The 14,383-nt window shown below is 36.0% G+C and overlaps 1 protein-coding gene across 1 annotated transcript in view; it reads right to left on the bottom strand.

Moving 5' to 3' along the window:
* The window catches only part of TTC29 (tetratricopeptide repeat domain 29), a 168,545-nt gene that overhangs the window by 12,208 nt on the left and 141,954 nt on the right, over positions 1-14,383 (bottom strand). The window contains exons 10-11 of the mRNA XM_041737971.1: positions 11,120-11,243; positions 1,563-1,791 (exon numbers count right to left, since the gene is read on the bottom strand). Of these exons, the coding sequence (XP_041593905.1) occupies positions 1,563-1,791; positions 11,120-11,243 (353 nt within the window). The remainder of the gene's footprint in view (positions 1-1,562; positions 1,792-11,119; positions 11,244-14,383) is intronic.

Below are 14,383 nucleotides of genomic sequence, written 5' to 3'. Positions count from 1 at the left end.
AGAAGAAGTAATCTAATAGATAGATGGATCATATTTCCTCTGTTTTTACTCCTGGGCAGACAATATGAGGGAGTCAAGGGAAGATAACTCAAAACTACAGAACAAGCTCTCAAATGTATGACGACACAACTTACTTCCAACTCCAACCCCACAATATTATCTAAAAGTGGTTAGTTAATAGTTACCTGTAAATATTTGTTGGGCACTTGAGCACATTGAAATTTAACAAGCCATCTGTTTTTTAAAGAATTTATCTGATACATATATTTGGAATGAGACCTTTACTTATTACATAATGAGAGGACAGACGGTGCTAAGTGGCATTCTACTAATGTAAAAGAAGCAATAAAATTCCTTTGTCCAACTGACTGTTATTTACTATTTATTCTATGGAGAAAATAAATACCAACGAGCTTATTATTTCATCTAAATGACCTAAGTGGGGAGAAAAGAGAGTTCCAAGCAGGAGATGTTTCTTTCCATAACAGAATTTTGCCTATGATTCCATTTGATATTCCAAAGCATCCCTAAAATATTTTGCTTTAAAAAGTTTGAATTACTGGAGCACCTGGGTGGCTCTATTGGATAAGCTTCTGAGTCTTGGTTTCAGCTCTGCTTCTCCCTCTTCCCTCTCCCTCTGCCCTCCCTCCCTTTCATGCTCTCTCTCTCTCCAATAAATAAATAAATAAAATCTTAAAATTTTTTTTTAAGTTTGACTTACCAACAATTATGTAACCCAAAGTTCTGTCATAAACAATACTGTTACAAATTTTAAAAATCCTATTCTGAAGTTCTTTTTTGTTTTTAAAGATTTTATTTATTTATTCATAGAGACACACAGAGAGAGGCAGAGACACAGGCAGAGAGAGAAGCAGGCTCCATGCAGGGAGCCTGATGTGGGACTCGATCCCAGGACCCCAGGATCACGACCTGAGCTGAAGGCAGACAACCGCTGAGCCACTCAGCTGTCCCTATTCTGAAGTTCTTAACTGAGGACTAGTGGAGCCTAGTTCTAGTTAACACATAAAGGTGACTCTCACATCACCTCTAGTTATTTGTTTTTAATTTACTATTTTGACTAATTGTCACAAGAAAAAGTACACAAGAAAAGAAGTGGAGTTAAGAGGAATTAATATTAAATTTTTCTAAGTTAATATTCTAACTTGAATTGCTCAAATATAGGAAAATTTACTTCCATCAGTAAAGAGTACAATACTAATTGCGTTAAATACTGATTGACATCTGTGACTTGTTCTTGTCAATAAGGTATAGCACTGAACATTTTTAGAAAAACACAAACTTATCTCACATTCCTTACAACTGATTAGTGCATATTGAGTATTTAAGACAACCGAAAAAAAAAAAAAACTTGTCAAGTTTAACTAATCATTACCACATTTTGCTTTCCTTATCATCAAAGGTACAAGATAGCATGAAGGCACATCCAGTACTTACGTAGTAAAGAATAGATAAAATTAAAATTACCAATAAACTCAAAATCACCAATGGAGCCATTAAGAATGACACAAAAACTGAAGTGTTTTCAAAAACCAAAGTCTTACCAATAGTTGGTTCACATGCAGTGTTGCTTCTACTTTCCTTCCAGGACAGCAGGAAGTCAAGGCTAGTGAGATCTGCAGACTCGATGTAATTGTTAACTCTCGGCATAATCTGATGAGCTTTTGCTATTCCATAATGAACTTTCGTCTCATCCATTTGACGCAAGTTTGTTAGCTCTGCTGTTGTGTCAAAAGCTTGCTGAAAGTATTCGGAAGCTTTGTTGTAGTATCCCTAAAAATGTAAGAGAAATCATTTTTTTCTTAATTTTTCATTCTACCATTCCACATATCTGCTCACCGTGGCATGTACCACACTGATCTTCCAACAGTTATAGCATTCATCTTCTAGAAGAAAGCGATGGAGGGCAGGGTCTCTATTAGAATAAGGTTCTCTTAAAAAACTATGATTACTAATTATACAATATCTTGAAACTAAGATACTAAAAAAGCTTTATCTACTAAGTTGAACTATTTGAAACAAGTTAAAAATGGTCAAATGATAGTATTTTCATATGGCTCAACCTGATACATGGTAGCAAAAAGAAGTTTGGAGAAGAGTGATCCCATTGATTTGGATGCAATTTTCCTACTTGTAGCATTGGATTTACCTAATGAAGTAGTTTTTTAAATAATAAATTTATTTTTTATTGGTGTTCAATTTGCCAACATATAGAATAACACCCAGTGCCCATCACCCATTCACCCCCACCCCCCGCCCTCCTCCCCTTCCACCACCCCTAGTTCGTTTCCCAGAGTTAGGAGTCTTCACGTTCTGTCTCCCTTTCTGATATTTCCTACCCATTTCTTCTCCCTTCCCCTCTATTCCCTTTCACTATTATTTATATTCCCCAAATGAATGAGAACGTACACTGTTTGTCCTTCTCCGATTGACTTACTTCACTCAGCATAATACCCTCCAGTTCCATCCACATTGAAGCAAATGGTGGGTATTTGTCATATCTAATGGCTGAGTAATATTCCATTGTATACATAAACCACATATTCTTTATCCATTCATCTTTCGATGGACACCGAGGCTCCTTCCACAGTTTGGCTATTGTGGACATTGCTGCTAGAAACATCGGGGTGCAGGTGTCCCGGCATTTCACTGCATCTGTATCTTTGGGGTAAATCCCCAGCAGTGCAATTGCTGGGTCATAGGGCAGGTCTATTTTTAACTCTTGAGGAACCTCCACACAGTTTTCCAGAGTGGCTGCACCATTTCACATTCCCACCAACAGTGTAAGAGGGTTCCCTTTTCTCCTAATGAAGGATTTTTATTTATTTTAAGATTTTATTTATTTATTCATAGAGACATGGAGAGAGAGAGAGAGAGAGAGAGAGAGAGGCGCAGAGACACAGGTAGAGGGAGATGCAGGCCCCATGCAGGGAACCTGATGGGGGACTCAATCCCGGGTCTCCAGGATCACACCCCGGGCTGCAGGTGGCACTAAACCACTGCCCCACCAGGGCTGCCCCCAATGAAGTATTTTTAACCAGTTGCTGTTTCAGTCACAGCAAGAGATCATTTTCAACCAATTTGTTTAATCAGTGGCCACTGAAAATAGATGTATTTATCTGGTGATTTGGTCATCGTTCTTGTTTTCCCCTGTTTGCTTATTATCATTCTTGACTAAGAACATTGGAGGTATTCAAGATTTCCAAAAAATATGATCCTGATGGCACTAGCACAGCTCATGGTCATTTAAATGTTCATCTTTCCTCTAAGTCCTTTACAGCATTTCATTGCAAAAATTCGAGGTGGTTTTTTGTTTTTTGGGTTTTATGAGCTTTTTTTTTTTTTTTTTTTTTTTTTTTTTGGTCTCCTATCCTCCTAAAACCTATTGTCGACAATAGTTTTCAAAGTGTCAGGACCAGTGCTAAGTACTTCATATATTATGTCATTAACTCTCCTAAGTCATCCTGTGAGGAAATACTATTCTTATTCTACAAATAATGAAATTGAGCATCAAAGAAGACCCTATATTCTGCCACCCTCCAAATTTTCTAAAAATCCTTGTGAAAAAGTTTTTCCTCAATGGAGGCTATCATTTTTAGGATTGAACCTGCACTTTTAAGACTCTAGGGAACCAAGTTTCCTTTCTTCACTGACTTGGCTTATTTCATCTCCCCTTCTGTCTGCTCCTCCCTTTTCTTCCGTTCTTATTCTTCTCTTTCTCACACATTAGAAAACATGCATGCACACACTTGAGAAGAAGCCCTTCTAAGAGGGAATATTTTATTATAAGTTTTCAAATGATTTTCTCACAACATTTTATGAAGGAACTGGTAATACAAACACCAATGGAGGAGCCCTATACCACACATCAGTACAGGCAAAATGCACACTCAACTCCATGCACCTCTGTATAGTCATGGCACACTGACAGCATACTGATTGGATACAGATATTGCTAGAAGGAGGAGGGGAGAAAGGATTTGCATGACGGTTATGTTACACTAGCAGTATAATATCATGTTATAGACCCACAAAGAGAGTTTTGTGAACTCTTTGTTAAAATGGCTCATTCCAATTAAACATACTCCTTTAAACAGCCTCTCTATGTTTAATCAATAATAATTTTGGTGCATTGAGGTGAGAAATTCTTTCTTTTATTTCGAAGTGTAAAACATAGAACTTATATGAGAATACGGTTACTTAAAAAATAAAAGGATATCAGAGACATTTGTATGACAAGAAAATTATGTGATTGAGAAAGAATATAGACATTGAAGATGACAATAAAACCAGTTAAAATTTTGGATTGTTCTGCTGAACAGCAAAGAAAAAAGATAAAACAGATGAACATATGTGACTAGACCAAACACTTCTATTTTTAAAAACAGAGAAGTATAAATATCTAACTGTTGTTCTAATTATACTTCTAAGCATTAGGCTATTTATTGCTTTCGATGAAAGTCTTAATTAGGAAATTAGGGACCATAAGTAAATGGGCATATATTTAAATTTCCAGAATTATTTTATATATTATTATGTTAGAATGAACTAACTCATTCATCAGGCAACTACTATGTACCAGGTTCCATGCCCGGCAGTGGGGATTCAGCAGTTAACAGAATTTACTATGCCTAAAATTTATATTACATTTTTTAAACAAGTGTTTTCCCCCCTAAAATAGGAGTATTAAAATTATTCATAATTATTTACTTATAATTATAATTACATATAATTATTCTTACCTGAGCCTAGTATTCCATCATTAGGCACATACACAACTACCATAAAGCTGGTATCAGCCTAAATTTTTCTAGTTTAAAACCCTATTAAGGAAATACATTAATTCTTCTCAGATGTACCATTTTGGAATGAGATTTTTTTAATGTGTGTTGCATTTCTAGATTTTCACTTCTTAAAGAGTTTAATATCTAAATTTAATCTCTTCTCCAAAAGTTCTGTCCAATGTTCTACAGTTCAATTCTGTTATCAGTTAATCCTTACCCTATTATAAAATTCAGAAGATTCTAGTAATTAATCTTGGCAATCTTAAATATGAATTTGAGAATATATAAGTGAATTAATCACTTATTGAATGCATCTTTTGGAAAAGAGAACTTTGGTGTTATAAACATCACTGGTAAGCATTTAGGGGGCAATGTCAGGACAGGATCTTGATGCCATCATAGACCTTAAGACAAAGCTTGCATTATTACACTATACTGTAGAATTTTCATGCATTATTCTGACTCTTACCAGATCTTTCTCAGTGTGTCTAATATGTCACTCTATCCAATAAGCAAGCTCAAAAATAAGTGAACATTTTCCTAGTACTGAGGAAAACCCATTTTTTACACATTTAACAATGTGATTATTATCTGATCTTATTAGGGAGTGAAAAGTCTCATAAAGGGCCTATATCTAGTTATTTTCCCTAAAGCTCTCTGATTTGACTAATTGATCACATCAGGAAGGGAGGATGGGTGGCCCATTGTCTATGATTATATAGTAAAAGGTAAACTAATTAGGATAAATGATCTTTTAAAGATGTGCTAACTTTATAACAACACTATAATAACTAGAGAAGTTAATTCTAATATTTTTCCAAGTACAGTCTTATAAATGTAGTCTTAATATTATTTCTTAGAAAAGATTATAAAGAATACAATTAGAATACATTGCTTGAGAAGTATGGAGCCAGAAAAGAGATGATGAGGGCAGTATGTAGAGGTCTTAAAAGGCAGACTGACAAGTACCAGGTTTGCATTTAAAGATTCAGTACAATTTTTCAGAATTATTGCCCAAAAGTGAAAAAGAAGTTTGGAATTTCTAAAGTGAGAGAATCCTACTCTCTGGATGGATAAAACTGGTTACAATTTTATTGATTGGTTCAAAGAATTCTCATCCTTTTGCTCACCAACTCTGTGCCACCTTCTCATTTAGAATCTGACACAAAATAATAAACAAGGCAGATATGGTCCCTATTCTTATTAAGATTCTATTCTAGCCAAATTAAAGAACAATAAGAAAATATAAACAAGAAAACTATGAGATGAGTGCTATATGGAATATTAAAGTAATGTTAAAGAGTGACTTGGTGGCTACTTCTTTTCTTTTTCTTTTAATTTTTATTTTGGCATGCAGCTTTCAGAACTTCAATGAAAAGAAAAGGGGAATATGGTGATTTCAAACATTTTGGTCAAGTGGAAGAAAACATTTTTTCCAACAAAACAGATATATTTGTTGATTGAATTTTTTTGGTTTCTCTCTCAAATGCCTGGAAAACTCAATAGAATATAGTGGATTCAATTTCATCATTTTCAATCAAGAAAATGTGTTTGTCTGAGGACTCCAATTACAGAAACGGTAGCTATGATTAAAGTGTTCCTTATGAATAGCAATAAAGCCAACTTATACTACAAAATACAAGTACCTTTTCAAAGTACCTTCATATGCTTTTTAAAACTGAGGTATAATGGATATATGACGTTTCATTAGTTTTGGGTGTGTAACATTAGACTAAATATTAGCATATATTACTATATGGTTACCACAATAAGTTCAGTTAATACCACCTCACATAATTACAAATTTTTTTTCGTGATGAGAACTTTTAAGATCTACTCTTAGCAAATTTTGAATATATAATACAATATTATTATCTGTAGTTATCATGCTGTACATTACAAGACTTTTTTTTAAGATTTTATTTATTTATTCATGACTTACTTTTTTTTTAAGATTTTATTTATTTTATTTATTCATGACTTACTTTTTTTTTTTAAGATTTTATTTATTTATTCATGAGAAACACAGAGAGGAGAGAGAAAGAGGCAGAGACACAGGCAGAGGGAGAAGCAGGCTCCATGCAGGGAGCCCGAGGTAGGACTCGATCCAGGGTCTCCAGGATCATGGCCTGGGCTGAAGGCATTGCTAAACCGCTGAGCCACCCAGGCTGCCCAACTTATTTTAGAACAGGAAGCTTATACCTTTGAACCTTCACCCATGTGGCTGCTTCTAGTTGGGTTGCCAAGGGAAGGACTCTCTGAAGATGTGGGATTTAACTGAGATATGATGACAATAAGCTAGCAATATGAAGCTCGGACTGGAGAACATTCCATGTAGGGCATTCCAGCTAGGACAAATTTCCTAAGGCAGGAACAAGCTCTACATGTTTGAAAAACTTCACAAAGTCCATTTGGCTCTGGCAGAGTGGATAAGAAGGAGAGTGGGAAAAAATGAAGTCTGAGATGGGGTGAAGGGGTGTCTATCTCACATAGAACATTTCAGGTCGGGGTGGGATTTATATTTATGTTCTCAGAAGAATGGGAAGTAATGGAAGTGTTTAAAGCAGAGAAATAACACGACTTGATTTACATTTAAAAGGACTACTTAGGCCTCTGTGTAGAGATTGGATTATATGGGCGAGAATTGGGGAATAGGCTTGAATTTACTGCAGTAGTGCAGGTGAGAAAATAAGAGTGTCATAAATTCTATTTATGATGGGATGATTGTAGAAGATCCAGAGCAGTGGGTGGATCTCAGATATGTTTGTTGGCATAAATGTCAGGATTTGCTTCTGGATTAGATATGGGGCAGGAAGGAGAAACGAATCAAAGAATATCCATATTTTTGCCTTGTAGCAACTGGGCTGATGAATAATAATGCCATTTATTCAGATGCAGAAGACTGGGAGGAAGGAATTATGTTAAATTTGAGAGATCTATTAGACATTCAAGCAGAGATGCTAAGTAAGCAGTTAGATTTACAAGTGTGGAATCCCAAGGAGAGATCAGAGCTGGAGATACAAATTTGGGAGTCATCAGCATATGGATGCTATTTAAAGCCATGGACCTAGATGAGGTCAGAAAGAGGGAGCTCATAGACTAAAGAAGAGAGGTTTGCCTAGAAAATACCTGAATCATAGTTTATCATCAGTGAACATCAATAAAGGAATAGAATTTAGAGGTAATGATGAGTTCAGGTTCTAACAGGTTGAAACAATCTAAGTGAAGATGTCGGGCAGGCAGTGGGATATGAGTCTGAAGTTGGGAGAAGAGATTGAACTTGACTGTATTAAGAAGCAAAGTCTAAGTGCTTTTGGGTACCCAACATGCACTAGGAATTTGACTGGACACCCTTCCATATCTATACATTTCTAATCTTTATATAGTTTTGCTAGGTATCTTGTTATTGACACTTGAAGATGACAAAACTGAGGATCAAAGAATTCATGTGCCCAAGATCACAGTTAATAAGTAATTGAGTGCAGATTCTTATTGTAGCTAAGTGCTACAGTTAATAAGTAGCTGAATGCAGATTCAAGGACATGTGGGCAAAAATCAGTCAGGTGCCTCTTTGTCCTGCTAGTTTCCTTCATAGAAAAACTGATAGCATGTATTGCAAACAGCTTATGAGGTTGTTCAGGTGTATAAATGGAATAAAGGCATTTAATATCATTAAGAAACATTCATTAAGTTTTGTTTTGAAGTCTGTGATGTCATAAAATTGTTATAGTACTGTATACTTAAGAAGCACCTGGATGGGTCAATCAGTTAAGCATCTGATGCTTGATTTCAGCTCAGGTCATGATCTCAGGGTCATGAGATCCAGCCCAGCATTCTGCACAGGGTGTGGAGCCTGCTTGAGATTCTTTCCCTCTGCCTCTGCCCTTCTACCTGTTGCGCTCTCCCTCTCACTAAAAACAAACAAAAAATAACAAAGAAACAAAAAAACCTATTAAATACTATACTATTTATCATTGACTTTATTACATAAAAAAAAAAAGGAATTATTGTTGATCCCTGGGTGGCTCAGCAGTTTAGCCCCTGCCTTCGGCCCAGGGCATGATCCCGGAATTCCAAGATCAAGTCCCACATCAGGCTCCCTGCATGGAGCCTGCTTCTCCTTCTGCCTGTGTCTCTGCCTCTCTTTCTCTCTGTGTCTCTCATGAATAAATAAAATCTTTTTTAAAAAAATAAGGAATCACTAAGATGTATGAATCAACTTGTATATTTGAAGATAGCCTGAATACCTGGAATCCTCCAAATTTTATATTAGAATTGGGACAAAATGGTAAAAAATTAACTTTTGGTAATTGACATAGCCTTTGGATTTTATTTGTGTCTCTAGCCTTTAAGATATTAGACTCTTCTCTAAGAATTACCAGAGAATAAAATATATACTAATGAGATACAAACTCTTGGCAAAAAAGCTTAAAAATGCAAATATAAAAATTATCCCCCAGAAGGGTTTATTGTTTTATTTTCCTTATGCTTTCTGCAGTTAGGAAAATAAAGACTGATGCTTGATATTTGTGCTATGCTAACACACTGAGTTCTGGGTTTTGTTTGGTGGGAAGGTAAAGTAATTTGTGTTTTGGGCACTTTTGTTTCAAAGAACAATCCTTTTAAAAAGTAAGCAGGGATGCCAATTCTGCTACTACAGGATAAGCTTCTACTGGGCTGCCAGCCTCACCAAGGCATGAGCCTCATCCGTTTTTCAGCACAGTGTCCTGAAAAGTGAACAAAAGCACATACAAGATCCAGGAGAGAGGAGTCACCAGGGAAGCATAGTATCACAGAGATAGGGCAGCAGAAGGGGCACACAGTGGAGAGACAGACCTGGGGTGACAGGTGGGGAGGCACAAAGAAAGAGGGGAAACCAAGTGGGGGAGATGAGAGGGAGAGGACGACCGAGGGTGAGGGCAGACCAGAAAGACTGGGGCGTGAGAGAAGAGCAAGGTATGTAGGGGAGGAGAAGGGAAGGAGGAGCGTGACAGTTAAGAGAAAAAGGTTTAATGAGTGTGGGTAATAAGAGAGAAAGCAAATGAGCCAGGGCGAGCGAACGAGAGGGGTGTAAAAAGAAATCATATACCCTGTTTGAAAGCATGCTTCCCATAGCAGGAACTAAAGATGGTAGTTTCACTCATTCAGATTAATTTCAAACTCTTTTTCTTTAAAACAAAAAAGCCTAAATAATTCTGAAATCATCAAAGCCAATTATATGGCAAATAAAAGATTGTAGTGGTTAAGAGTATGGGTCTGAATACCACTTCCACCTGGAAACACGGAGGCCTCGGGTAAGTTACTTAAACCCCCTGAGCCTTGGGTAAAGGGGGATTGTAAGATAACATAAAGGTGTGCAGGATAATAAGGGCTCATACAGCTGGCACTTGTTTCCCCTGCCAGGTGCTATTCTAACTGCCTTACATTAAGTAACTCAACACTTACAACTTCATGAGGAGAGGAAATTGAGGTACCTAGAAGGTAAGTAATTTGTCCTAGGTCACTGATCTTATAGGTGAAAGAACTAGGCTTTTCACCAGTTTAGTCTCAGAAATTATTGCCTTTATCACTATGTACACAACCTCTCAAATATGACTAAGACAAGGTGTATAAACATAGTTTAAGAATGAAGCTGCCCTCAAAAATGATAGATCCTATTCATTATCAAAGCAGCAATTATAACTAGAAGAAAAAAAGCTTTTATACTGTTTCTTAAAGAAAAATCTGGGTAATAAAAGATAAATTCAAGAGAGAATAAATCAAAAGGCCAATACATTATGACCAATTTATTTCACTAGTAATGGCCTCTTGAATAAGATACTTTTATTTTAGAGTTTCTCTTTTCTTTCATATAACCAGTCTGATGCTGGAATTCTACATTTCCTTCAGAATTACTCCTGGGATTGTCCTTTCTTCTCCTGAAGGACCTAGCAGGGACATCACAGTTGAATTAATAAACAGAATTTGGAGCAAGGGAGATGAATGTTAGTGTCAGCAGGTAAGAGTCAACCATTATAATGATATTCTTTGAATTGAAATGTTTTTATTGCTTTTCAAATCCAAGACTACTTAGAATCTTCACTGGCTACGAAGATATGAATCAGTTTTAGCAGCTAGTGGTGACTATGCCCATGATGGCACTCAGGTCCTGGAAGAAGAAGAAGTAACTGCCCTGTGCATTAACCAAGCTCTACTGTCCTGGTCCTGGGGTCATTCTGCATAATGTATTGTGGGAAGGTGAGAGTCAAAAGGGGAATAGAATTTGAAAACTCTGCAGATTTCTCCCAACAAGAAAGTATATATGTGTATATACTCACTTTTTCATTGTAGATGGCCCCAAGCATTGTACTTGCTCTCACAACATCTAGGCTTTGAAAATTTTTTCTTGCAATTTTCACAACTTTTTTCAAGTATTTAATTGCTTCTGTCATCTCTCCTTGGCTGAAATAAATAAAATAGGAAAATCACTGGAGTATGATCTCATTTAATGTCACAGTAAAGAGAAGATATTTTGTGTCTTTGCATTAGAAAGTGCAAAATGGTTCAGGATAATGAAATGTGAAATGCAAATTTAAAAAATACGTGGCTTGTCTTTGTTGGAATATACAGTGAATTAAAACTTAAACCTTTAAACCCTTGTGTGTTGCTGGTGGGATTGTAAACTGGTGCACCTGCTTTGGAAAACAACTTGGCAGATCCTCAAAAATTTTGATAGACAGTTACCGTATGACCCAGCAATTCCACTCCTAAGAGAAATAAAAATATTATACATCCACTCATATATTCACACAAAAACTTGTACACAAATGTTCATATCAGCATTATTTATAGTAGCCAAGAAGTGGGAACAACCCCAACAGCTATTAATTTAATGAATAAGCAAGATGTGGTATATTCATACAAGGGAATATTATTCTGCCATAAGAGAGAATAAGTTTATTTATTTATTTTTTAATTTTTATGATAGTCACACAGAGAGAGAGAGAGAGAGAGAGGCAGAGACACAGGCAGAGGGAGAAGCAGGCTCCACGCACCGGGAGCCCGACGTGGGATTCGATGCCGGGTCTCCAGGATCGCGCCCTGGGCCAAAGGCAGGCGCTAAACCGCTGCGCCACCCAGGGATCCCAAGAGAGAATAAGTTTAGTCGTACATGCCACGACATGGATAAACCTTAAAAACATGTTAAATGAAAGAAGCCAGTCATAAAAACATGTGTCATATGATTCCATTTACATAAAATGTCCAGAATAGGCAAATCCATAGAAACAGAAAGCAGGCTAGTGATATCCAAAGGCTGGTGAGAAGGGGAATGGAGAGAGACCGCTAAGAGCTATGTATGGGGTTTCTTTATAGAGTGACAAAAAATGATCTGAATTAAATCGTGGTGATGGTTGTACAACTCTGTGAATTTACTGAAAACTACTGAATTATAGACTTTTTAAAAGGGTGAATATACAGTATATGAATTACATCTCAATGAAGCTGTCATTTTTTTTTTTTTAAGAAAGAAAACCTTTGAAAAGGTTGAACTTTTCCAGGTCACTTTGCAAATGAAGCCAGTCCTTTGTGGGGAGGCAATACCTGCTGGAGGTATTAGAACAAATATGATGAAAATGGAGTCTTCAGAAATCTCCCAATGAGGACTCCAAAGAATGAAGGAGAGATATACCCCCAGATGGAAGGGTCTGGCTTCTGGAAGGCATGCCACAACCATCTACCATCTGGCAAACTGCAAGAATTCATATAAGGAAGAAATAAATTTCATTGTGATATACCAGAGAGTTTGGAGATTGTTACAGCAACTCAATCACCAAAACTAGCTAAAACAAATTTGGCTATTTTTTTCTTTCATAAAGAATTGGTGGGCACATCATTTTAAAGATTTCAATGAATTACAATGAGAAACTTCAATTATTTAAATTCTACTCTCATTTTATAAATCTGAGTCCCAAACACTCATCAGTTTTTTATTATCTGATATGTCACTCCAAGTATATACAAAACTTAGTTTTATCTGAGTGAGAGATAAACAGAAAGGGGAGGGATGAGTGGAAAGACTCTAAAAATCTCTAAAGGAGATAAATATTTGAAATTTGAAAGTCAGTCTAAGGAGACAGGCTCCCTTAGGAGCCAATTTTAGTAATTGTCCTGGTGAAGAATGCTTGTGGGCCACTGAGGGACACACTCTCATAAGGGCAAACGGAATTAAGAACTAAGATAAAAAATATTTGAGCAACCAAAGACACAGTAATTTTCTAAAACAGCTAGAGTCAAGGTTTAATATGCTGGGACTGATTTTGTAGAGGCAATTGAAGCCAAAGTCCAGCTAAAGGGACAGCTGACTGCCGATTCACGGACAAAGCAAGAAGTGATTTCAAAATAATGACTCCAAATTAAGTGTGCCGAAAAAAATTCAGTATCTGTTGAACCTGTGGATTTTCATTTTTTTCCAATTCCTAACAGAACGGTGAATCTAAGATTATACAAAATTCTATTGTTAAATCATATTAGAACCACGGCAGTTTTCACTAATGTGACAAAATCTAGAATTTAGAGATTTTAAAAGAACAAAATCTATAATTGTATTCTTCAATTACCTATACTAAAGGAAAACATTCTTATTTCTAAGTATTTTTGAGTCCCTAGGATTTCCCTTTTGTTCCATAGGCCAGCAGTTCTCAGTGAACATCTATTCTATGACTCAGTAATTCACAGGATAAAACTTGGAAATGCAGAGCTGGTTTTGCAATCGAGCTGATCCTCATGTGAGTATTCCTCAGTTTATCCTGCAAGGATTTACTCATAGGAGCTCTGGATAGTATGGTAATGAATGTGGCATTTATAGAAACTTTGCTACAAACTTTTAAATTATTGCAATTACAGAAAAAGTTAGCAATATTAGTACCATATTTAATTGATTCTAAAACACACATTTTCCCCCATGTTTTAACGTTTCTGAAATCAGGATGTCTTACAACAGGTGGGCATCATCATTGTCAGATGGGGAACAGTCAGGTCATAGCTGTTGCTGCAGCAATGGATTAGGTTTATATTTCTGGACATGACACAACAATTGCAATGCTTTGATATTTCTGTTAATAACTATTTAAAGATGATTTCAGAAAGGAAAAGGAGGACTGGTTGTTTTCTAAAAACCTTTCTGAAATCTGGAAGTCAAGAAAATGCTGACTTCAAAATCAGCAAATTAAGTGTCCATGACTTGGAAAAAAATAGTGGAAATGATACTGGAGCACTATTTTTAGAAAGGCTATAGTACCAATGTTCTTCATGACACAAAGAATAATACGTTTGGGGAAAAAATAGTGACAATTCTGATTTAAAAGTGATTCAGAAGAACTGGATTTAGAATGCAAATATGTTTGAGGAGTATAATAAATTTGTATTTTTTACATGAATGCTTAAGAGCCTAAAATAGCTCTTTTATTAAGTATAAAATCAAAATTCTAAGCAATAAGAGTTGTTAGCTCACAATTTAGTTAGAATATTCCTTTTTGGTAGTATGTAAGGTGCATGGTCCAATAGAAAAAAATCTTAGATTTAGTGAAATCTAAAAATAAAGT

The sequence above is a fragment of the Vulpes lagopus genome, chromosome 23 (assembly GCF_018345385.1).
Source record: "Vulpes lagopus strain Blue_001 chromosome 23, ASM1834538v1, whole genome shotgun sequence".
Classification (NCBI taxonomy): Eukaryota; Metazoa; Chordata; class Mammalia; order Carnivora; family Canidae; genus Vulpes; species Vulpes lagopus.
This window is presented reverse-complemented; position numbering and strand designations above follow the sequence as displayed.